This window comes from Babylonia areolata, chromosome 32 (assembly GCF_041734735.1).
Source record: "Babylonia areolata isolate BAREFJ2019XMU chromosome 32, ASM4173473v1, whole genome shotgun sequence".
Lineage (NCBI taxonomy): Eukaryota > Metazoa > Mollusca > Gastropoda > Neogastropoda > Buccinidae > Babylonia > Babylonia areolata.
The window spans coordinates 8,240,596-8,263,318 of record NC_134907.1 but is presented as its reverse complement, the minus strand read 5'-3'; the positions used below and the strand labels follow the sequence as shown (position 1 = coordinate 8,263,318).

At 42.7% G+C, this 22,723-nt stretch overlaps 1 protein-coding gene across 7 annotated transcripts in view; it reads left to right on the top strand.

Annotated features, from left to right (window-relative positions):
* LOC143276500 (CLIP-associating protein 1-A-like) overlaps nucleotides 1–22,723 on the top strand; it is a 238,099-nt gene that overhangs the window by 17,738 nt on the left and 197,638 nt on the right. For all 7 annotated transcript variants that reach the window (XM_076581029.1, XM_076581028.1, XM_076581027.1 and 4 more), the window contains exon 7: nucleotides 3,238–3,308. In XM_076581029.1, the coding sequence (XP_076437144.1) occupies nucleotides 3,238–3,308 (71 nt within the window). The remainder of the gene's footprint in view (nucleotides 1–3,237; nucleotides 3,309–22,723) is intronic.

The window sequence follows — 22,723 nt, the reverse complement described above, 5'->3', positions numbered from 1 at the left end:
GTTATAGAATAGAATAGAATATGTCTTTATTACCAAGTGTACCGGGGTCACAAGGAATATTGGAGGGGATAGCACATAACAAGATACGAACATAAATCGAAAATCATACACAAACACAGATACAGTAGAAATTAGGATACATACAAGTGCATATCAATATAAAAACTTGTGCATACTCATGCAAGCACACTCTGTGCACACACACACACACACACACACGCACACACATATGCATGCACACACACACACACACGCACACACACACAAACTCTCTCTCTCACACACACAAACACGCACACACACACACACACATTGGAACAGAAGCTGCATATTACGTGTGGATGGGGCTGATGACTAGATCTTCAGGTAGATGGTTGTTGATTGCGCAATTCTATTTATCATACTGGATTTGTTTTAGATACTTATTTAATTACACATACTTAACTGTGACCCACTAGTGCAGACTCCAGCAGGGGGCTGATTCCTGTCCTGTGCAAACTACTACCCGCCTATGCGGGGGAGTATAGTTGGCCTTTGGGAACCATCCCACCGCCGACTGTTCTAAAACCCTCTTGGCCGAGAGAATGGGGATGTTATTTGGGCAAGGCATTCTCCACTGTTATCAAATTCTGGCCCAGATAGTTGGGACAGCAATTGCCTCCTCAGCTTTTCTGATGGTAATAGTCGGACACGGCTTAAATATCATACAATACACAATAGGGTTGGTACAGTCATGAAGTCTGGAGAAGTCTTGGAAAAAATTAGACAGAGTTTAATGATTTTAACAGACCTAAATTGGACAACAAAAAATGATAAAAATTAAAACCTTGGTGCTGGGATAGTTGCTGATCTATTTCATCAGCAGTGTAGCAATTAAATTTTTATTTTTTTTATCAGTTTGGAGTAGTGTTTGGTATGGAAAATTTTCAATCTGGTCTGGCGAAAGTATGAAATTTTGTTTGGTCACATTTTTGGGCACCCTGACACATATTTTCCTACATATTTATTAAAAAGAAAAAAGAATTTATCAGCAACAACCTTTTCTCCTCATTGCTCTAAAAAGATGATCAATAGAAAAGGGAAGTTACTGTTTTGGGATTTGGAAGATTGGGACTGATGCTTCACATTTATTTCCCTTGGGTAGTTTTCCTTTCCTTTGTTCATGTAATAGAGATCTGCGTTTTGCACAAAGGTGATTGATTGATCAGTTTGGGGCTTTGAAACTAGTCACCCAAGAACTGTCCAGAACCCTGTCGGAAAACAGTGTGTATGTGTGTGTGTAACAGTGGCTGTTTTTGTTGTGTGTGTTTTGATGTGTGTGCACGCATGTGCGTCTGCGTGTGTTTCTGAATTAGACACCTTGAAAAAATTAATGTGAGTGGCTTTGTATCTCGCCATCTCCATGACTTTGTTGCCGTGACTATAATCAAAACTTAAACAATAACAACAGCAGCTAATAACAACAACAACAACAGCAGCAACAAAACAAATGCTTGAAAATGCTCAAACAAAGCTCATACTTCATCAGTAAGTTGCCTAGAAGTTTAATCAAGAGCAGTGCCCCTTCCCTCCTTGTTTACACTTAGCAGAAAGGTCATAAAACCAGTCTGACAAATTGAGGGAAAAGCAGTCTTGACAAATTGAGGAAACAGCAGTTTGACGAATTGGGTGTCTGTTCATTTCTTATGTCTCTGTGTATATGTTATTTTTTTTTTGGTGTTTTTTTTTTTTTGTTTTGTTTTTTTGTTTGTGTATCTGTGTGTGTACACCTGTGTGAGCATGCGTGCACATGCATATGTGCACAAGTTTGCTGAACATGGATCATTTTTGTTCTTGTTTTATTTCAGTCATTTGCCTTCTATGTATTTTGTCATTCTTTAGAAAAAAATGTTACTTACTAATTGTTACTTACTTATGTAATATTTCATTTGTTTATTTTGTTTATTCTCATTCATCTTTAGTCTGATGTTTTGTTCATATTTATGGGGTTAGGCTCTAAGACCCTAGGACTGGTGTGTTGGGTGCGTAGGTCAGACGTGCGCCATTTAATTTTTTTTTTTAAACCTCTTTACTGCTAATCTTAAGTGAAATGAGGTCAGTGTGACATTAATCTGCAGTGCAGTTAGTGCACTTTGTGCACTTTTAAATGATGTCATTGATTTTACTAAGCAAAAGTAACGCAGTTCCAAGAGTAAAAGGCTCGGTCTTATTACAGTAAGTTGGCAGCTCTTCACTGACATCCTGACCTGTAAGCTGTGTCTTATCACAGTGAGGTGACAGCCCTTCACTGACATCCTGACCTGTAAGCTCGGTCTTATCACAGTGAGGTGACAGCCTTTCACCGACACCCTGACCTGTTTGTCTTATCACAGTGAGGTGACAGCTCTTCACTGACATCCTGACCTGTAAGCTTCTGTCTTATCTTAGTGAGGTGACAGCCCTTCACTGATATCCTGACCTATAAGCTCTGTCTTATCACAGTGAGGTGTCAGTCCTTCACTGACATCCTGACCTATAAGCTCTGTCTTATCACAGTTAGGTGACAGCCCTTCACTGACACCCTGACCTGTAAGCTCTGTCTTATCACAGTTAGGTGACAGCCCTTACTGACACCCTGACCTGTAAGCTCTGTCTTATCACAGTTAGGTGACAGCCCTTCACTGACACCCTGACCTGTAAGCTCTGTCTTATCACAGTTAGGTGACAGCCCTTCACTGACATCCTGACCTATAAGCTCTGTCTTATCACAGTTAGGTGACAGCCCTTCACTGACATCCTGACCTATAAGCTCTGTCTTATCACAGTGAGGTGACAGCCCTTCACTGACATCCTGACCTATAAGCTCTGTCTTATCACAGTGAGGTGGCAGCTCTTCACTGACATCCTGACATGTAAGCTGTGTCTTATCACAGTGAGGTGACAGCCCTTCACTGACATCCTGACCTGTAAGCTCCATCTGATCTCAGTGAGGTGACAGCCCTTCACTGACACACCCTGACATGTAAGCTCTTTTATCACAGTGAGGTGACAGTCTTTCACTGACATCCTGACATGTAAGCTCTTTTTTATCACAGTGACTTCACTGACAAGTATGCTCATGAGCAGCAGTCAAGGGGTTAGATTTGAACTGAAAATTAAAAAAAAAAAAAAAAAAGCAGATGTGTAGCATAAATGGAATAGTCTGCACACTTTGACACCTTGAAACTAAAACTGAATCCCTCTCTTTTATTTTAACAGGTTATCACAGATCTTCGCCAGGTTTGACGAAGTGAAGATGTCCGGCAACATGCTCCCCACGGCCGATGTTGGTGAGTGGTGTTGGTGTTCGATCCTTGTTTGTTTTTTTTTTCTTCATGTCTCAGAGCATTTGGTTTGTTCTTTTTCTCTCTTGTTTCTTTTCGTCCGTTGAGTGTTCTATGGAGGGTGAGGTAGTGTGATGGTTGTTCAGTTCATCGACCCACAGAATGTGATATCAGACATAGAAATACTAACAACCAAAAAACAAACTTTACATCTTCAGCAAAGAGACCAATGTGACAAATGGTGTTACTAGTGAAAGCATAATGATTAATGACACAACATCCTTGGAATTTAGAAACAATAGTAAAAAAAAAAAAAAAAATCTGTAACATTGAGCCCATTGGATTTTTCAGCAAAGACCATTGGAAAAAAAGCGATACGTTTTTGTTGAACAGATTGCTTAAATATTGCGCGACTGGAGTAGATGACAGGACGTGAATATAGGAAACCAGCATGTAGCAGGTTAATGTGTGGTCATTTGATGTGGTTACCGCATCTACAAATAACATTTCCTACATAATTGTTTTTAAAAGAAGAGTTCAGCTTCCATCTACAGATTGAAGAGTCAGTCTGCTTTGGATGGAAAAAAAAATTCAAGGATTCTTATGGTGTAATCAATGGGATTTTTTTAAAATTTTTTTTTATCTGTCCTTGAATATCTGAACAATCGTTAATTAAACAACTGTTGGTTGTATGGAAGTTTTAAGTTTCTGTGTGCTGATTGTATCAGATTTTCAAAACATTCTCTGTATTGTATTGTTTTGTACTTTTTGTCGTTGTTGACACAACAGACTTCTGTGTGTGAAATTTGGCCTGTCTGTAAGTGTATTTGTTTTGCTATCAGGTGGATTTTTCCTGCATAATTTTTGCCAGGGATACTTTTTTTTTGTTGCCATGGGTTCTATTACATGCGTTAAGTGCATGCTACACAGGGGACCCCAGTTTATCCCCTTCAGTTCTTATCCAAAAGACTAGCACCAAGGCTACCACTCAAGTTTTGAGTGGACATAAAAATCTTGGTCTGTATGTATATACTTATAGTGCTGGTTGTGTTGGTTATACTAGATTTTCCAGCTGTGAGGGTGTGTTAGTCATGTCAGATTTTTTCAAACCATGACTAAGACGTGTGTGTGTGTGTGTGTGTGCCTGTCTGTCCATTCACAGAATGCTCTCCAGGTAGGTGATGTGATATTTGCTAGAGCCGCTAAAACTGAACGCCTGCTGTGCGGTTCTGTTGATTAGTGCTCGCTTGTCCTTGGTGGCAGCTGACTAACGCATTAAACTAATGAATGTGTCAGTGTGAATGGCTTGTGCCACCATTTTTTATGCTGCCTGTTTTTATATATATATATATTTTTGTGTTTTTTGTTTTGTTTTGCGGCTTGTCGATATGTTTTGTTGTTGTTTTTTTGTCGCAGCTTTTCCTCTCTTTGTGGTTTCCCTGTGTTTTTGTTGTCATCCGTACTTTTATTCATGTCTGTCTGTGTGTCTGCTCATCTGTCTGTCGTTTTTTTTTTTGGTCAGTCTGTTGTTCACTTGCCTGTTTGTCCATCAGGTCCATTCATGTCTGTCTGTCTGTCTGTTCATCTGGTTTTTTTAGTCAGCCTGTTCACGTGTCTGTTTCTCTGTTTGTATGTTCATGTCTGTCTTTCTGTCTGTTCATATGCCAGTCAGTTCATCTGTCTTTCTTTTTTTGGGGGGGGTCAGTTCATTCGTTTGTCTGTTTCTCCGTTGGTCTGTTCATTTCTGTCTTACTGTTCATCTGTCTGTTTCTGTTTCTTTGGCCAGTCTGTTCACTTACCTGTTTCTCAGTAAGTCCATCCGTGTCTGTTTGTCTGGCTGTTTGTCAGTCTGTTCATCTGGTTCTGTCTTTCCATCAGTCTGCCTGTTTCTCTCTTTGTGTATGTTTCTCTCTTTGCGTAATTTTTTTTTCTTTTCTTTTTCCCCTCTTTCCATTAATTTGTTTTTCTCTTTTCATTGTAATTGAATTCATCTTTCTGTCTGAACATCTTCTTTCCTCATATCTTTTAGGTTTCTTCTCAGGTCTATCTTGTCTTTTGGAATTTGCCTGTGTGCGTTTAATTTTGTCTGTCTGTTTTTTGTTTGTTTGTTGTTTGTTTTTTTTGTTTTTTTTGTTTTTGTTAATCAAATTTTTAATTCATCCTCTTCTCTGCAACAGATCAGCAAATTGCTATCAGTGTACATAATTATATTCAGTTTTGTTTTTCATTTATTATACATCTTTGATTTGCTTATGAATGGCTTTTTTTCTTACTACAAGGAAATGGAAAACACAGGGTCTAACCAGGTGTTTGATTCATATTTAGCAAGAGAAAGGTATGCGTGCGTATGTATTGCTTGTGTGTTGCCTGTGGAAGCATGATCAGACTTTGTGTTGTTCTGTCAGTGTCATGCCTATGTTCTTATATATATATATATATATTTATTTATTTATTTATTTATTTATTTTTATTTATTTTTTTTTAATTGGCAGACGAGTCAACAGTTTATTTTTCAAAGATGGAAAAGGGTTCTTGTGTCTTGTGTGCCCTTTGTCTGTCTGTCAGTGCAACATTTATGGACTCTTGCGTCTGCGTTTCATCACTCTCTATCGTCTCTCTGTCCTGTGTGTCTCAGATCGATACAGTTCTGTTTTTGTGTTCCCCCAAAAAGTATGTTATGGTTGAACTGTTTGGCATCTAATGCTCAAAGTGGGGTTTTGGGTTGTTGTTTTTTTTAAATAGATTTTTAAAATTATGCCATGAAGTTCCACTCAAAATGTGTGTGTGTGTGTTTGTGTGTGTTTCTTTAAAATTTGATAAGTTTACATAAGCTGCCTTTAAGTTATTGGCATGAAGATTGTGAGTTGAACATTTTGTTGATCGGTGTGAAAGAACCCCCATTTCATTGGCTCAAGACAACCACCTTTGATACTGTGCCCATGTCACTAAATTCCGAACCATCCCACCCTGTAGTCCCTGGATGTAAAGCATTAGTTGTGATTGGATGGGCTCACAAAGAGGGGCGTGGGGCAGGGCTGTGTCTTGAATTAACCCACTTTGTTTTGGATTGATTTATTTTCCATTCCATCAGCATTCTCGCGGGTTTTTTTTCGATTTGATATCACGAAAAAAGATTGCTTTGAAAGGAATGTGGATTTGGTATACACTTTAATGTTATTTGACATCAGTGAATAGGCATTTTCCCAGCAGTGTTAAAAGTCAAAGGCTGAGTCCATGCGCATTGTTTCAGCAGTGCCAAATTATATAATATTTTCAATTACCCTTATCTTCGTACATGTGTGCTTGTTGTTGACACATGAAAAAAAACCGATTTCAGTAGCCCAGACCAGTCGCAATATTTGGCGGTGACACGTCATTAAAATTCCAACCCCCATTCTCTATAATCCCCCCCCTGATGTCAAACGCTTGGGGTGATTGATTGATTGGCTGAAGTTAAGAAAGGAGGGCTCAGGGGGCTGTGTGTGTTTGATCAGGACCCTGATGGATTACCCCACAACCTTATCTGGTGACTTTTCTCGAGCCACCTGACCAAAGGGAAGGGGGATTATCCAGGTGCCAAGGTGGCTGAGGTCAGGTTTTTAGTGGATTTCTAGGGGGAGGTAGGAGTGCTTGTTGGGTGATAGAAATACTCGGGGGGGTTGCAAAAGAATGGTGGTTGTTTGTAGTTTTTTGGCCCTGAGGAATTTTTCTTTTCTGGGTTAAGCTTGGGGGATGTCTACGTAAACTGTGAGTGGTTGTTGGCATTTATATCACAGACTGACATAAGCTTGCAGTTGGGCCAACAGCAAAGTGAGATCTGTATGATTAATGGTTTTTCCACTGCAGTGGGAATTCACTTACAGCTTATTAAAAAAAAAAAAAAAATTTTTAAATTTTTTTGTTAAGAACTGTGATTCACAAATTAGGAGGCAAGATCACACAGGCTCTTAGTGTTGCAGCCATAGTGGCTGGTTCGCCTTTGGGAACCGTCCAAGCGCCAGCTGCCCTAAAAGTCTCTTGGTCGAGAGAGTGGGGATGTAACTTTGGCAAGACACTCCCTGCAGTAATCAAATTCTAGCCCCGATAGCTGGAACAGCAGTTTCCTCCTGTGCTGTCCTGATGGTCATGGGTGGACATGACTATCACACATAAAGCTAGGGGGACGTTGTAGATTGTGATTGGCTGTTGGTGCTCTTGTGTTGGGAGGAGTGATGGTGTGTTGGTTACTTTTTGGCCCCGAGGGACTTGCTTTCAGTTTGAGAGCTTGGAGGGGATGTGTGTAGACTGCGAGTGGGTGTTAAAAGTCTTGTTGGTGAATGGCATGACGGGTGCAATAGCCGAGTGGTTAAAGCGTTGGACTTTCAATCTGAGGGTCCCGGGTTCGAATCACGGTGACGGCGCCTGGTGGGTAAAGGGTGGAGAATTTTACGATCTCCCAGGTCAACGTATGTGCAGACCTGCTAGTGCCTGAACCCCCTTCGTGTGTATATGCAAGCAGAAGATCAAATACGCACGTTAAAGATCCTGTAATCCATGTCAGTGTTCGGTGGGTTATGGAAACAAGAACATTCCCAGCATGTACACCCCCGAAAGCGGAGTATGGCTGCCTAAATGGCGGGGTAGAAACGGTCATACACGTAAAAGCCCACTCGTGTGAATACGAGTGAACGTGGGAGTTGCAGCCCACGAACACAGAAGAAGAAGGTGAATGGCATGTGGGAGGTTGGAGTGAAGGAGTGTTGGTTTGTTGGTTACTTTTTGGCCAGCAGATTTGTTAACTGGTAAAGCTTAAGGGGGGTGTGTAGATCATGAGGGTTTTTATTAAGTATTTGATGTTGATGCTACTTTGTTGAGGGGAGGTGAATAGCAGTAGACTCTGCTATTCGATTTAGTATAATGTAGTACAGACTACAGTACAGGGCTTTTGACAAGCTGAAAATCTTGGGCGTCCTAGGTGCCCAGTTTACCGTATCTCAAGGGGTTCCAGACTGCCTTCAGGGGGCCACTAGTATATTTCACATTTAAATCGAGTCTGCTTTGCTGTATATACACATAGGCATGCATACCTTCTGGTTGTAATCGTCAGTCAGGTCCAGGTTTCTGGGCCAAGAAATAGTGAAGGGAAATAACTCTGCTTTGTGACAGATGAACCTAGCGAAAACCCCACATACAGGATTCTCACTCTTTTTATCTCACAGTCACACTCACATACACACACATGCACCCATGCACACATTCACATACACACACACACACACACACACACACACACACACAAGGTTAATTGAACTAAATGATGGAAAACATTCCTTTTCAACCTTTTCATAAAAAAACAAAAACAAAAACAAAAACAAAACCTCTTGCTATTCTTGAATCTTACATTCTTATATTATGTCGACTCATTGCCTTCAGTCTCATAGCGGAATGCTTTTGAGATCAAGAGGATTCATTATTCTCACGAGCAGATTGCCCCTGCCTTTGATCCCGTAGCAGGATACTTTTAGCATGTGTTTCCAAGAGTTTGATGTTTTGTGTGTAGAGGGAAGGGGGTTATACATTTTCCTTCATGATCAAACAAGACGATCTTAGCATCAGACTGAAGCACCAATACACGATTTTCACGCTGTTTATCACTTTATGGGTTTGCTCAAGAAGAAATTTTTAGCATGTCCCAGGCACATACTCAGTGAGGGTCGGGGGAAACACACGCATGTGTGGATTATCAGAAGCTCTGGGTTTACATTTTTCCTTGTGGTCAAACAAGTGAAACAAAGGTGTTCACAGCACTGAGGTATAATGGTGGCTGTGGTCAGTGTGGCGAGCATGCTGTCCATGGGGGCAGTATTGTATTGTATTGTATTACCCTTCGTCACAACAGAGTTACCTGCTCACTAGGGAGAGTGTCGTTACAGTGTAGTGCCGCATTCTTCTTTTTTCTTTCTTTTTTTTTTTTTTTGCCTGCAGGTGTAATTGTTTCCCTGTGAAAGTGGATTTTTCTTCAGAGTTTTGTCTTGACAGCCCTTTTGTTGCCATGGGTACTTATTACGTGTGTTAAGTGCACATGTTTGAACAGAAGCCGCATGTTACATTTGGATGGGGCTGATGACTAGATCTACAGGTAGATGGTTGTTGATTGACTAACATGACTCACATCCAAACCAACATTCAGTGTTTAATGGAGGTGGAAAAAATATTGGTGAGTGTGGGATTCGATCCATAATTCTCTGGCTTCACTGGCGGACGTGTTACCACAAGGCCACCACTGGATGTGGTCTGTCAAACAATTGATACAAAGGTGTTCAGAGCACCAACGTACAATGATAGCTGTGGCTGTGGTGGGTGTGCTGTTCATGGGGCAGTGTGCAGGCCACCGTAGTCGTGCCAGTGATTTGTGTGGTTCTGGGAAGGGGCTGGCTGCTGGACAGTCTGTAGGCAGAGAGTTAATTCAGTTTTATTAGTGGGGTGGTCTGTGGTGTTTTTTTGTTGTTGTTAGGTTTGTTGTGTTATGTGTTTGTGAGCTTGTGTACATGTATGCATACACACACACACACACACACACACACACACACACACACACACACACACACACTCATTCACTCGCTCACACACACACACACTCTCTTTCTCCATCAAATATCACTATCACTTTCTAGTGAAAAGGCGTCACTGAAATTGAAGAGCAAAATCAACACCCAATTGTACCGTTTTTGGCCAGGGGAACAGAAGGGTGCTCACATATCTAACATATCAGTCTTCCTGTTCAGTCACCGCCACTGTCAGCGCTGTCAACAACCTCAGACCTTGATGGCTCTCAAGTGCCCTGTGTAAATAATAAAACCGACCCCCGGCTTACCCTTTCCACCCCGTTATATATATATTATATGTATCAAGTTTTTGACCATCTCCACTGTCAATCCCACCTACCCCACCCTCTGACCTTGTGTGTGTGTGTGTGTGTGTGTGTGTGTGCAGATAGTGACGTCCGGCTCCCTATCTCTCTGTCTGCTCATTTTCCTCTGTTGGTTATTTTGGACACACACACACACACACACACACACACACATGTAACCGTTGTTTATTTTTCTTCTTCCCTCGTCCCCGTCACGGTGTTGTCCAGTGCCTCACCTGGTCAGTTGTGGCCCAAACTTTGGGCAGGTGTGAAAATTGGGGGGTGGGCCGGAAGGGAGAGGGGGCTAATTACCAACACAGGCCAACAGGTGTAGTCATCTGTGTGTGTGTGTGTGTGTGTGTGTGTGTTAGGGGAGGGGGTTGAGGAGATTGTTGGGGGAGAGGGGTGAAGGTATAGAGGTGGATGGGGGGTGGAGGTGGAGGGGGTTATGACGGTGAGATATTGGTATTTGATAGTAGGAGGGCTTGTGTGAGGTGGAGAGGTTTGTGTGTGGTGGTGAGTGTTTGTGTGTGTGTGTGTGCGTGTGTGTGTGTGTGTGTGTGTGTGTGTGTGTGTGTGTGTGTTTAGTTTTGCATCTAGTGGGTTACTTATGAGTGATTTTTGACCAGTTAATCGGAAAAGAATCAGATATGCGTGTGTGTGTGTGTGTGTGTGTGTGTTTAGTTTTGCATCTAGTGGGTTACTTATGAGTGATTTTTGACCAATTAATCGGAAAAGAATCAGATATGCGTGTGTGTGTGTGTGTGTGTGTGTTTAGTTTTGCATCTAGTGGGTTACTTATGAGTGATTTTTGACCAATTAATGGGAAAAGAATCAGATATGTGTGTGTGTGCGTGTGTGTGTGTGTGTGTGTGCGCGCGCGTGCACTGTGCCATACAGTCTTTGGTCATGTCTTCGGGAGTACTGCTCAAATTTCCTGACCAACACTGCAGGCATTCTTATCTTTCAGCCTGGTTGACGCCAGGTAATTATATAATTATGAGAGAGTACAGTCTTGTGAAGCAGTCTGACCTGAATGGACTCCCCCCTCCTACATCCCCCCCCCCCCAAAAAAAAAATAGCAGCAAGCATCTTCCATCAGTCGCATCTTCTGTCAGCAGCATCAAAATAGGAAACATGAAAATTGACCCAAATTCTCAGGCAAAATTTTGGTTAAAAACAAGGGAAAAAAAAAAAAAAAAAAAAAAAGGAAGGAAGGAAAAAAATAAGAAAAGAAAGGATAAACACGCGCGCCAGATCAAATCTGCTTGGATTAAATAGGAACTGTGTGGACAGGGAGGTGTGGTATTTATTACAGGGGGATGGCTGGTGGATGTTTGATGGGGGGAGAGGAGGGGGAGGGTTGTGGGGGGGGGGGGTTGAAGGGGTAGTGATGGGGTATCGGTGGACAGGATTTAGGGGAGAGAGAGAGAGAGAGAAAAGGTTGAAAGGTTTGAGTGCAGTGGTACGTTTCCTTTTTTTTTTTTTTTGTAAAGGTGATGATGACTTAACCCACTTTCTCCAGTTCCTCTTTCTCGGGTGGGGGCAGGTACAGAGTGAAGGAAAGAACGGTGGGTGGAAGAGGGGTTAATGTGAACAGGATTTAGAGGGGGAAACAAACCGTTGAGGAGTTTGAGAGTAGTAGTATGTTCCGCTTTTGTAAAGGTGATGATGACTTAACCCACTTTCTCCAGTTCCTCTTTCTTGGGTGGGGGCAGGTACAGAGGGAAGGAAAGAACGGTGGGTGGAAGAGGGGTTAATGTGAACAGGATTTAGAGGGGGGGGGGAAAAAACCGTTGAGGAGTTTGAGAGTAGTAGTATGTTCCGCTTTTGTAAAGGTGATGATGACTTAACCTACTTTATCCAGTTCCTCTTTCTTGGGTGGGGGCAGGTACAGAGGGAAGGAAAGAACGGTGGTGGAAGAGGGGTTAATGTGAACAGGATTTAGAGGGGGGGGGGAGGAAACCGTTGAGGAGTTTGAGAGTAGTAGTATGTTCCGCTTTTGTAAAGGTGATGATGACTTAACCTACTTTATCCAGCTCCTCTTCCTGAGGTGGGGGGATGCGGGTGGCTATGGGGGGTGGGGGGGGTGGGGGTAGGGGAGTAAAGAAAGAAAGAAAGAGAAGGTACTTTGGGTGATGGAGGAAAGAGAAAGGTTGTTTGTGGAATAGGACAGTGGGGTGGGGAGTGGGGATGGAGGTTTGACCCAGAGCTGTTGGGTGGAGAATGAATGAACAGTGTGGATTGTGTGATACATTCAGTGGGACCTTTGTCAGTGTCATGCAGGTTCTCTCTGTTTCTGGATGTATACTAACTCCACTTACCTTATTACAGGGGGATGGCTGGTGGCTGTTTGATTGGGGGGGTGGGGGTGGGGGGCAGGGGTTGGGGTGTTGGGGGGAGGGGGATGGACAGAAGATGATGCATAAGTTGAAGGGGTAGTGATGGGGGTATCAGTGGACAGGATTTAGGAGAGAGAGAAAAAAAAAAGGTTGAGAGGTTTGAGTGCAGTGGTACACGTTTCCTTTTTTTTTTGTTGTAAAGGTGATGATGACTTAACCCACTTTCTCCAGTTCCTTTTTCTTGGGTGGGGGCAGGTACAGAGTGAAGGAAAGAACGGTGGGTGGAAGAGGGGGGTAAATGTGAACAGGATTTGGAGGGGGGGAAAAACGTTGAGGAGTTTGAGAGTAGTAGTATGTTCTCCTTTTGTAAAGGTGATGATGACTTAACCTACTTTATCCAGTTTCTCTTTCTTGGGGGGGGGTGGGGGGGGGGGGGGGGAGGGGAGGTAGGGAGGGGAGCGGGAGGAGTAAAGAAAGAAAGAGAAGAAGGTACTTTGGGTGATGGAGGAAAGAGAAATAAAAGGTTGTTTGTAGAATAGGACAGTGGGGTGGGGAGGAGGGGGAGATGTTGGGAGTGGGGTTGGAGGTTTGACCCAGAGCTGTTGGGTAGAGAATGAATGAACAGTGTGGATTGTGTGGGACCATTGTCAGTGTGATGTAGGTTCTCTCTGTTTCTGGATGTATACTCCACTTACCTTATTACAGGGGGATGGCTGGTGGCTGTTTGATTGGGGGGGTGGGGGGCAGGGGTTGGGGTGTTGGGGGGAGGGGGATGGACAGAAGATGATGCGTAAGTTGAAGGGGTAGTGATGGGGGTATCAGTGGACAGGATTTGGGAGAGAGAGAAAAAAAAAAGGTTGAGAGGTTTGAGTGCAGTGGTACGTTTCCTTTTTTTTTTTTGTAAAGGTGATGATGACTTAACCCACTTTCTCCAGTTCCTTTTTCTTGGGTGGGGGCAGGTACAGAGTGAAGGAAAGAACGGTGGGTGGAAGAGGGGGGTAAATGTGAACAGGATTTGGAGGGGGGGAAAAACGTTGAGGAGTTTGAGAGTAGTAGTATGTTCTCCTTTTGTAAAGGTGATGATGACTTAACCCACTTTCTCCAGTTCCTTTTTCTTGGGTGGGGGCAGGTACAGAGTGAAGGAAAGAACGGTGGGTGGAAGAGGGGGGTAAATGTGAACAGGATTTGGAGGGGGGGAAAAACGTTGAGGAGTTTGAGAGTAGTAGTATGTTCTCCTTTTGTAAAGGTGATGATGACTTAACCCACTTTCTCCAGTTCCTTTTTCTCGGGTGGGGACAGGTACAGAGGGAAGGAAAGAACGGTGGGTGGAAGAGGGGTAAATGTGAACAGGATTTAGAGGGGGGAAAAAAACCGTTGAGGGGTTTGAGAGTAGTAGTATGTTCCGCTTTTGTAAAGGTGATGATGACTTAACCTACTTTATCCAGTTTCTCTTTCTTGGGGGGGGGGGGGGGGGGGGGGGGGGGGGAGGGGAGGTAGGGAGGGGAGCGGGAGGAGTAAAGAAAGAAAGAGAAGAAGGTACTTTGGGTGATGGAGGAAAGAGAAAGGTTGTAGAATAAGGCAGCTGGGTGGGGAGGAGGGGGAGATGTTGGGAGTGGGGATGGAGGTTTGACCCAGAGCTGTTGGGTAGAGAATGAATGAACAGTGTGGATTGTGTGGGACCATTGTCAGTGTCATGCAGGTTCTCTCTGTTTCTGGATGGGTACTAACTCCACTACCCTTGTAAAATAAAACTTTGTTTTGTTTCGTTACGTTTCTCTGTCTGTCTGTCTGTCTGTGTCTCTTTGTCTCTCTCTGTCTCTTTCTTGAATACATTATAACATTCACCTCACATAGTTTCTCTGTCTCTGTCTGTCTGTCTCTGTTTCTTTCAGTCTTTGTCTCTGTCCGTCTGTCTGTCTGTCTCCCTCTCTTTGAATGCATGATTTTTACATCACACAGTCTCTTCATCTTTGGTATTAGTGCTAGCATGAAGTAGATTTTACGATACTTTTTTTCTTTAACTTCTGTAAACGTGCGTCTTGTGTTTTGTTTTGTTTTGTTTTTGCCATGTCTTTCTCCTCCTTTAAAACCATATTTTGAAGATAAGAATTCTGAATTTTTTGTTTGTTTATGAGCTCCTTCCCCCCCCTCCCCCCACCCCCCCCTTCCCATGATAACACCAAGCTGTTTGTATTATATATTTCCAGTTAATATGTTTTCTTCATGTTTTGTAAAATCAGTTTTGTCAAAAGCAACAAACTAGTGTTATCAGTTTTTAAAGGACCCCATCCATATTTTGCTGCAGGGATAAAATGTAAACTTGTCCCTGGTTGCCCTCATCCAATCATTTTGTGTTTTGAAAAAAAAAAAAAAAAAAAAAAAAAAAAAAATCAAAGTCTGGTATATTTCTTCAAGATTCCTCCGTTCAGTTGCCAAAATTGTGAGTTTTTGTTCATTTATTTATTTATTACGGAATCAGATTCTTTATTCTAAATACAAACAACTTGGGTGCATGTACCCAAGTTGTTTGTATTTAGAATAAAGAATCTGATTCCGTAATAAATAAATAAATGTGCCTGCTTTTGAAGGATCCCAATCACATTTTGCTTCAGGGGCAAAAAGCTAAAAGGTAGACTCATCTCCCATAGCCTTTCACCCAGTCAGATCTTGTTCTCAAGTCTTGTCAGTTTTTTTTTTAACCCCTTTACTGCTGGTGCTGATTATTCTCGTCAGTTCCTCCTTGCCGAGACTGAGAGATAAAGTTGAAGCTGAAGGTAAAGTTATCAGTCACCATTCTTTATCAGGACTTTTATACTATTGGGATTGCTTTACGTTTGCTAAGGATTGCATTACGTTTGCCAAGTAAGATAATTTACACCACTTAAGAAAGTAAAACAGGAAGTAATAATAATTACACAAGTCTGAAATGCATGCCACACTATGAAACTAAGTGTAAGGTTGTCAGTGACCATTCTTTATCAGGATTTTTTTTTTCTATTAAAATTGCATTACGTTTGCTAAGGATTGCATTCCGTTGGATTGCATTCCGTTTGCCAAGGATTGCATTATGTTTGCTAACGATTATGTTACGTTTGCTAAGTACCATAATTGACACCACTTAAAAGTAAACAAGAAGTAGTAATTGAACAGGTTTCAAATACACGCCACACTATGAAAGTAAAGGTAAGATTGCCAGTCACCATTTTTTTTAATCAGGACTTTTTTCTGTTCGGATAGCTTTACATTTGCTAAGGAATGCATTATGTTTGCAAAGATCATTTACACCACTTAAAAGTAAGACAAGACAAGATGATTACACAGGTCTGAAATGCATGCCACACTATGAAACTGAAGGTAAGGTTGTCGGTTACCATTCTTTATCAGGACATTTTTCTTTTAGGATTGCATTACTTTTGCTAAGGATTGCATTCCCTTGGATCGCATTATGTTCGCTAAGGATTGCATTACGTTAGCTGAGGATTGCATTATGTGTGCTACGGATTGCATTCCATGGGATTGCATTACGCTAGCTAAAGATTGCATTATTTTTGCAAAGGATTGCATTATGTCTGCTAATGATAGCATTACGTTTGCTAAGTAAGATAATTGACACCACTGAGAAGTAAAACAAGAAGTGATAATTATCACAAATGAATGCCACTCTGTGAAACTTACAAAGTTGTCAGTCACCATTCTTTATCAGGACTTTTTTTTTTTTTTTTTAAATATATATAATAGGATTGCATCACGTTTGCTAAGGATCGCATTACATTTTGCTCAGGATTGCATTACGTTTTGCTAAGTAAGATGATTTACACACCACTTAAAAGTAAAGAAGATGTGATGGTTTCGATGCATGTCACACTGATCTCTTTTCTCAGGTTCGAGTCTGGGTTTAGTTTTGCAAGATTCTTCACCTTTTTTGACTCGTGTAAACAAAGTGAGTCTATGTTTTAACCCGGTGTTCGGTTGTCTTTGTGTGTGTGTGTGTGTGTCTGTGTGTCCGTGGTAAACTTTAACATTGACATTTTCTCTGCAAATACTTTGTCAGCTGACACCAAATTAGGCATAAAAATAGGAAAAATTCAGTTCTTTCCAGTCATCTTGTTTAAAATAATATTGCACCTCTGGGATGGGCACAAAAAAATAAAAGAAAGAAGCCTAATTATATGCAAACTGCATTTACTGTTATATTTATATTTTATGTATTCTCTAAACTTGGCACTCTGACCTCTTATTCTGACACAACAACAAGAGGAGTCATTATTATCATTTTTTGTTCAAACAGGAACTTCTTTTGCTAAGCATGGAATTTTTATTTATTTTGCAAACTTTTTGGTGCAGGGGACTTAATTTATCACAAGTGAGTCTTGAAGGCCTTGCCTCTCTTGTTTTTTTTGGTTTTTTTGTGGCCATTGCCCATGGGGGCCTTTCTATTCAGGGAACAGGTGGGTTGGGGCAGTGCAGCCAGGCGCCCAAGTCATGATCACGTGTAGTTTCAAGGGAGATAAGGCATTGAAGGAGTGGGGATGGGGGAGATGATAGATAACTATCACAGCTGTCAGTAGGGGGGTAGGGAGGGGGAAAGAGGGGTTGGGGGGACATGGGGGTGTGGGGGATTTGGGGGGGGGGGGGGGGGGGGAGAGGTGGAAAGGGCGTTGGGTTCATCTGTCTGATTGAATGAAAGATGATGCTGGCTGGCTTGTCTGTCTACTTGTACTACTGCTGGAAGGCTTTCACTTTCTCTCTCTCACTGTCTCTCTGTCTCTGTCTCTGTCTGTCTCTCTCTGAATCTCTCTCTCTCTCTCTCTCTCTCTCTCTGAGTCCCACTCTTCCTGTCTCTGTCTCTCTGCCCCCTTGCCCTTTCTGTGGATATATATACTGCATCTATCTGTATCTGATTATCTCTCTACATATCATCATATATCTGTGTATCTGTGTCTCTCAGCATGTATGTCTGACTTTCTGTTTTTTTCTGGAACAAGTCCAGTAGCCACATGTACACCTGTGTGTGTGTGTGTGTGTGTGTGTGTGAGAGAGAGAGAGAGAGAGAGAGAGAGAGTTGGTGTGTGAATGTATGAGGTTGGTTGCAGGCCAAGTTGAGAAACATGCTATATATATATATATATATATATATATATATATATATATATATATATATATATATATGTGTGTGTGTGTGTGTGTGTGTGTTATCAGTGACGGTGCCAGAAAGTACACAGGCGTACAGGTGGGATAGGTCGGCATCACCATTTGGGGGTGATGTTCTTCTGTCATAAGACAACGTGCATCGCTTGCAGCTCACACCTCGGCCTGGGGAATACATAGCGCTATATTCAGGCCGTACGCAGTGCCAGGATTAATTAATTAATTAATTAATTAATTAATTATTCATTTTTGCCCCTTTTCCGGTCAGTTTCCGCTAGTTATATTTTGTATATTTGGTTTGGTGTGCTTTTAAGTTACCCCCTCCTGGGGAAAAAAAAAAGAAAAAAAAAAAAGAAAAGCTGACCGTGTTGTGAAGAGTGGGATCTGTAATGTGCGTGGCGTGCATGCATGAAGACGGTCATGATTCTCAACAGGACCACATGCGCACGCATCCTCACTTGTTCTCTGTCTCCTTGTATCTCTGTCTCTGTCTGTCTGTCTCTCGATCTTCGTCTGTCTGTCTCTCTTTCACTTACACACACACACACACACACACACACACTCTGTGTCTGTGTGTGTGTGTGTGTGTGTGTGTGTCTGTCTCTTTCTGTCTCCCTCACTCTGTCTCTCCGTCTCTCTTTTATGTGTGCGTGCGTGTGTGTGTGTGTGTGTGTGTGTGTATCCCCCCCTCACTATGTCTGTCTGCCTCTTTCTGTCTCTCTTTCCCTCTCTCTCTCTCTGTCCCTCACTATGTCTGTCTGTCTCTGTCTCTCTCTTTCCCCCTCTCTCTCTCTGTCCCTCACTGTGTCTGTCTGTCTCTCGCCCCCCCCCATCTCTCACTATGTCTGTCTCTCTCTCTCTTTCCTCTCTCTCTGTCCCTCACTATGTCTCTCTTTCTCTCTCTTTCCCCTCTCTTTCTCTCTCTTTCCTCTCTCTCTCTCTCTCTGTTCCTCACTATGTCTGTCTGTTTCTCTGTCTCTGTCTCTCTCTCTCTCTCTCGACGGAAGAGAGAGGGGACAAGGGGAGGGAGGGGGGGGGGGGGGGACAGCTGTAATGTCAGCATCACTTGATGGGCACCAGCTGCTGTGTAATGTATGTGGGTCTCTTGTCAGGCGAGCTGTGTCATCTCCATACACTCACGTACGCACACACTCAAGCACGCATGCACCCATACACGCACACACATAGATGCAGGGATTGTTTGAGAGAAAACACACATGCGCATATACACGCTTTCTCTCTCTCACACACACACGCGCGCACACATAATATATATATCTGTCTATCTATCTATCTATCTATATCTATACACATACAGAGAGAGAGAGAGAGAGACTAGTGTGCACGCTTGCACACGTACGCACGCACGCACTCACGCACATACGCACGCACGCACGCACACACATACACACACGCACTTACGCATGCACGCACGCGCGCGCGCGCGCGCACACACACACACACACACACACACACACACACTGGAAAGAGGGTTGGAGGGAGGGGAGAAAGAGTCATAGATTTTAACTTCATGACAGGTATATGTGTAAGCTCCAGTCTGAGGGGATTTTAATGTGATAAACTTGTTGTGAAGAGTGTGTGCATGCGTGCGCGAGAGACATGTCTTATCTTACTCTCTCTCTCTCTCTCTCTCTCTCTCTCTCTCTCTCTGTGTGTGTGTGTGTGTGTGTGTGTGTGTGTTTTTTTTTTTTTTTTTTTTTTAGTAAACCCTTTGTTGAGCGATGGTGAGACATGGAGTCAAGTCTTGAGTTTGAGTGGATTTTGAATATGGGATTGTGCAGAAGGGGCTTAATTTTTATTATTATTATTATTTTTTTTAGATAAAAAAAAAGATGTTTGACGAAACGTAGTTATTAGAAACCAGTAGGAATTTTACGCGGAAAGCTACTCTTTTTAGGTTGGAAATTTAGAGTTGCATGAAACGTAATTATTAGAAACCAGGACGAATTTAGCACGCAAATTACTTTTTAGGCTGGAGATTTAGGGCACGCACGATACGTAGTTATTAGAAACCAGCAGGAATTTTACGCGGAAAGCTACTCTTTTTTGGTTGGATACTTAGGGTCGCATGAAACGAAGTTATTAGAAACCAGGACGAATTTCGGACGTAAATTACTTTTTAGGCTGGAGATTTAGGGCACGCACGATACGTAGTTATTAGAAACCAGTAGGAATTTTACACGGAAAGCTACTCTTTTTAGGTTGGATATTTAGGGTCGCATGAAACGTAGTTATTAGAAAACCAGGACGAATTTAGCACGTAGATTACTTTTTAGGCTGAATATTTAGGGCACGCACGATACGTAGTTATTAGAAACCAGTAGGAATTTTACACGGAAAGCTACTCTTTTTAGGTTGGATATTTAGGGTCGCATGAAACGTAGTTATTAGAAACCAGGACGAATTTAGCACGTAAATTACTTTTTAGGCTGGATATTTAGCGCACGCGCGAAACGTAGTTGATAGAAACCAGTAGGAATTTTACACGGAAAGCTACTCTTTTTAGGTTGGATATTTAGGGTCGCATGAAACGTAGTTATTAGAAACCAGGACGAATTTAGCACGCAAATTACTTTTTAGGCTGGATATTTAGCGCACGCGCGAAACGTAGTTGATAGAGACCAGTAGGAATTTTACACGGAAAGCTCTACTCTTTGGGCTGGATATTTAGGACGCGTGCGAAACACGTTTTTTTTTTTTCCATGCTCCGTTGGTGCCGTGTGACACAGACAGAGCAGAACGGAATGCACCCGGCACAGTTTCTTTATTATTATGACAATGATGAATATGAATCTGCAGTCAGCGTCGCGTCTGGCCCGTTTGTGGGTGGGAAGAGATATTATTGCTGACGAGTATGCTCGACAGTGAATGGCTGGCTGGCTGTCACCTCACTGAGGTAACGCAGAACTTAGAGGTCAAGATGTTAGTTACCTTTAGTTCTTTCTTGTAATTTTCCTCTTTAGTTTGTATTTTTTTTTGATCGGTCAGACCAGTTCCACCATTGGTAAGTGCGCTAAAAAAGAAAAAGAAAAAAGAAGTGAACTGCTCTTCAATCTTATGCCAGGCTGATCTCGTTCCATCCGAGGATCGGCAGTATGTGTTAAATTAAAACGGAAACACTCCCAACCCTTCGACGTTTCTCTCTCTCTCTCTCTCTTTGTCTGTCTCACACACACACACATACACACACACGACCCCTCCGCCCCCCAACACACACACACATACACACACATTCCCCCCCCCCCCTCTCTTTTAAAAAAAATTTATTAATAAGATACAGTTTTCCTTGTTATGTGATCGCCCAGCAAGACCAATAATGATAATAATAATAGTAATCACAACACCAGAGCGTTTGCATTCACGGCTATGGCTCAGTAATAATAAAAAAACTCGGGCGGCAGTTTTATTTTTAAAATAGCCTTCACATTCCCCCACCCCCTACCCCCTCACTCACACCTCTCCCCTCCTTCCCCTTTGCCGACCCTCCCTCCCCCCCCCCCCCCCCCCCCCCCCCCCCCCCTGCCAAGGCAAAACGGTCTGGTAGTTTTTATTGACACTGACACCGACACTTGTGATGTCTGTGGTATGTGCATACATCGCTTCTATCGTTTTGACCGAGGGGAAAGGGGGGTGGGGTTGGGGGTGGTGGGGGGGTGGGGTGGGGGTGAAGCTTGGGGCCAGGGGTTTTGGTACGGGGCATTTTTTAGTGATCATTGTCTTTATTGTTTATTATTATTATTATTGTTGTTGTTGTTGTTATTCTTAATTTCATTTTATTTTTGGTAGGATGGGTAGGTGAAGTACCCGTACTTCCATCTTTCCCCCCCCCCCCTCTCTCTCTCTTCTGATCAATGGGGCCCCAGTTTATTTGCCCCCCCCCCCCACCCCTCTTCCCACTCCTCCCCTCATCTCTAACACCTTTTGTTGTGCGCTTCAGTTGCATGCTTTCCTTGGAACACTTGAAAAAAGAATTGTATGATGTTTTGATTTTTTTTTTAATCCTACACCCCCCCCCCCCTTTGCCTCTCGCCCCCCCCCCCCCCCCCCTTTTTCATTGGTGCAATTGGAGATGTGTGTTACTAGGCTGTGAACAGGTTAAGCGACATGTTTTTGAGATTGTGATTGTGGTAATGGAGGGGGAGAAGGGGTTTTGGGGGGAGAGAGGGGAGGGGTGTCTTCTGCATAATTCATGACACATGTGTATGGCATGTGGTGTATATATTTGTGTTTATGATAAATCTGTAATGTATATGACGGGCGGCATATGAATGAAATGTATTATCAGAGGCCCCCCCCCCCCCCCCCCCCCACCTCCCGGCTCGCCCCCCCCCCCTCCACTTCCTCCCACTCCCCTACCTGCGTGCACCCTCTCCTGCACACAGGAAAACCTAGATCTGTACGTACACCCAGCTCCAATCTGTCCGTGTCCGTCTGCATGTCTCTCTCTTTCTCTGTCTGAATATCGCGCGCGCACGCGTGCACACGTACACGCACACACACACACACACACACACACACACACCACAACACAACACAACACAACACAACACAACACACACACAACACACACACACACACACACACACACACACACACACACACACACGCGTGTGTGTCCACGCACGCATGCACAATTACATCCCGCGCACAGACGCACATTCATACTTTTGCTGGTCCATTCACCATTTTCGCCAGGAAATCCTTGACCGATTTTTTTTTTTTTTTTTTTTTTTTTTTTGGTCAGTTAAATGGACCTGGTAAGTTGATAAATGGGCCGAGAGTTTTTGAGGTGTCTGTGGGAAAGGTTTTTATTTATTTATTTATTTATTATTATTATTATTATTTTATAATTATGCCTGTTATTCTGCTTAGTCAGGACAGCAGATGCCTCCTCTGCTGTTCTGCTGGTCATAGTCGGACACGACTGACTATCATACATACATACATTGTAGACATATTTGTGCATTTGATACTGGTATTATTTATTATGTGATTTAATACAGTCATATATATTATCGTGT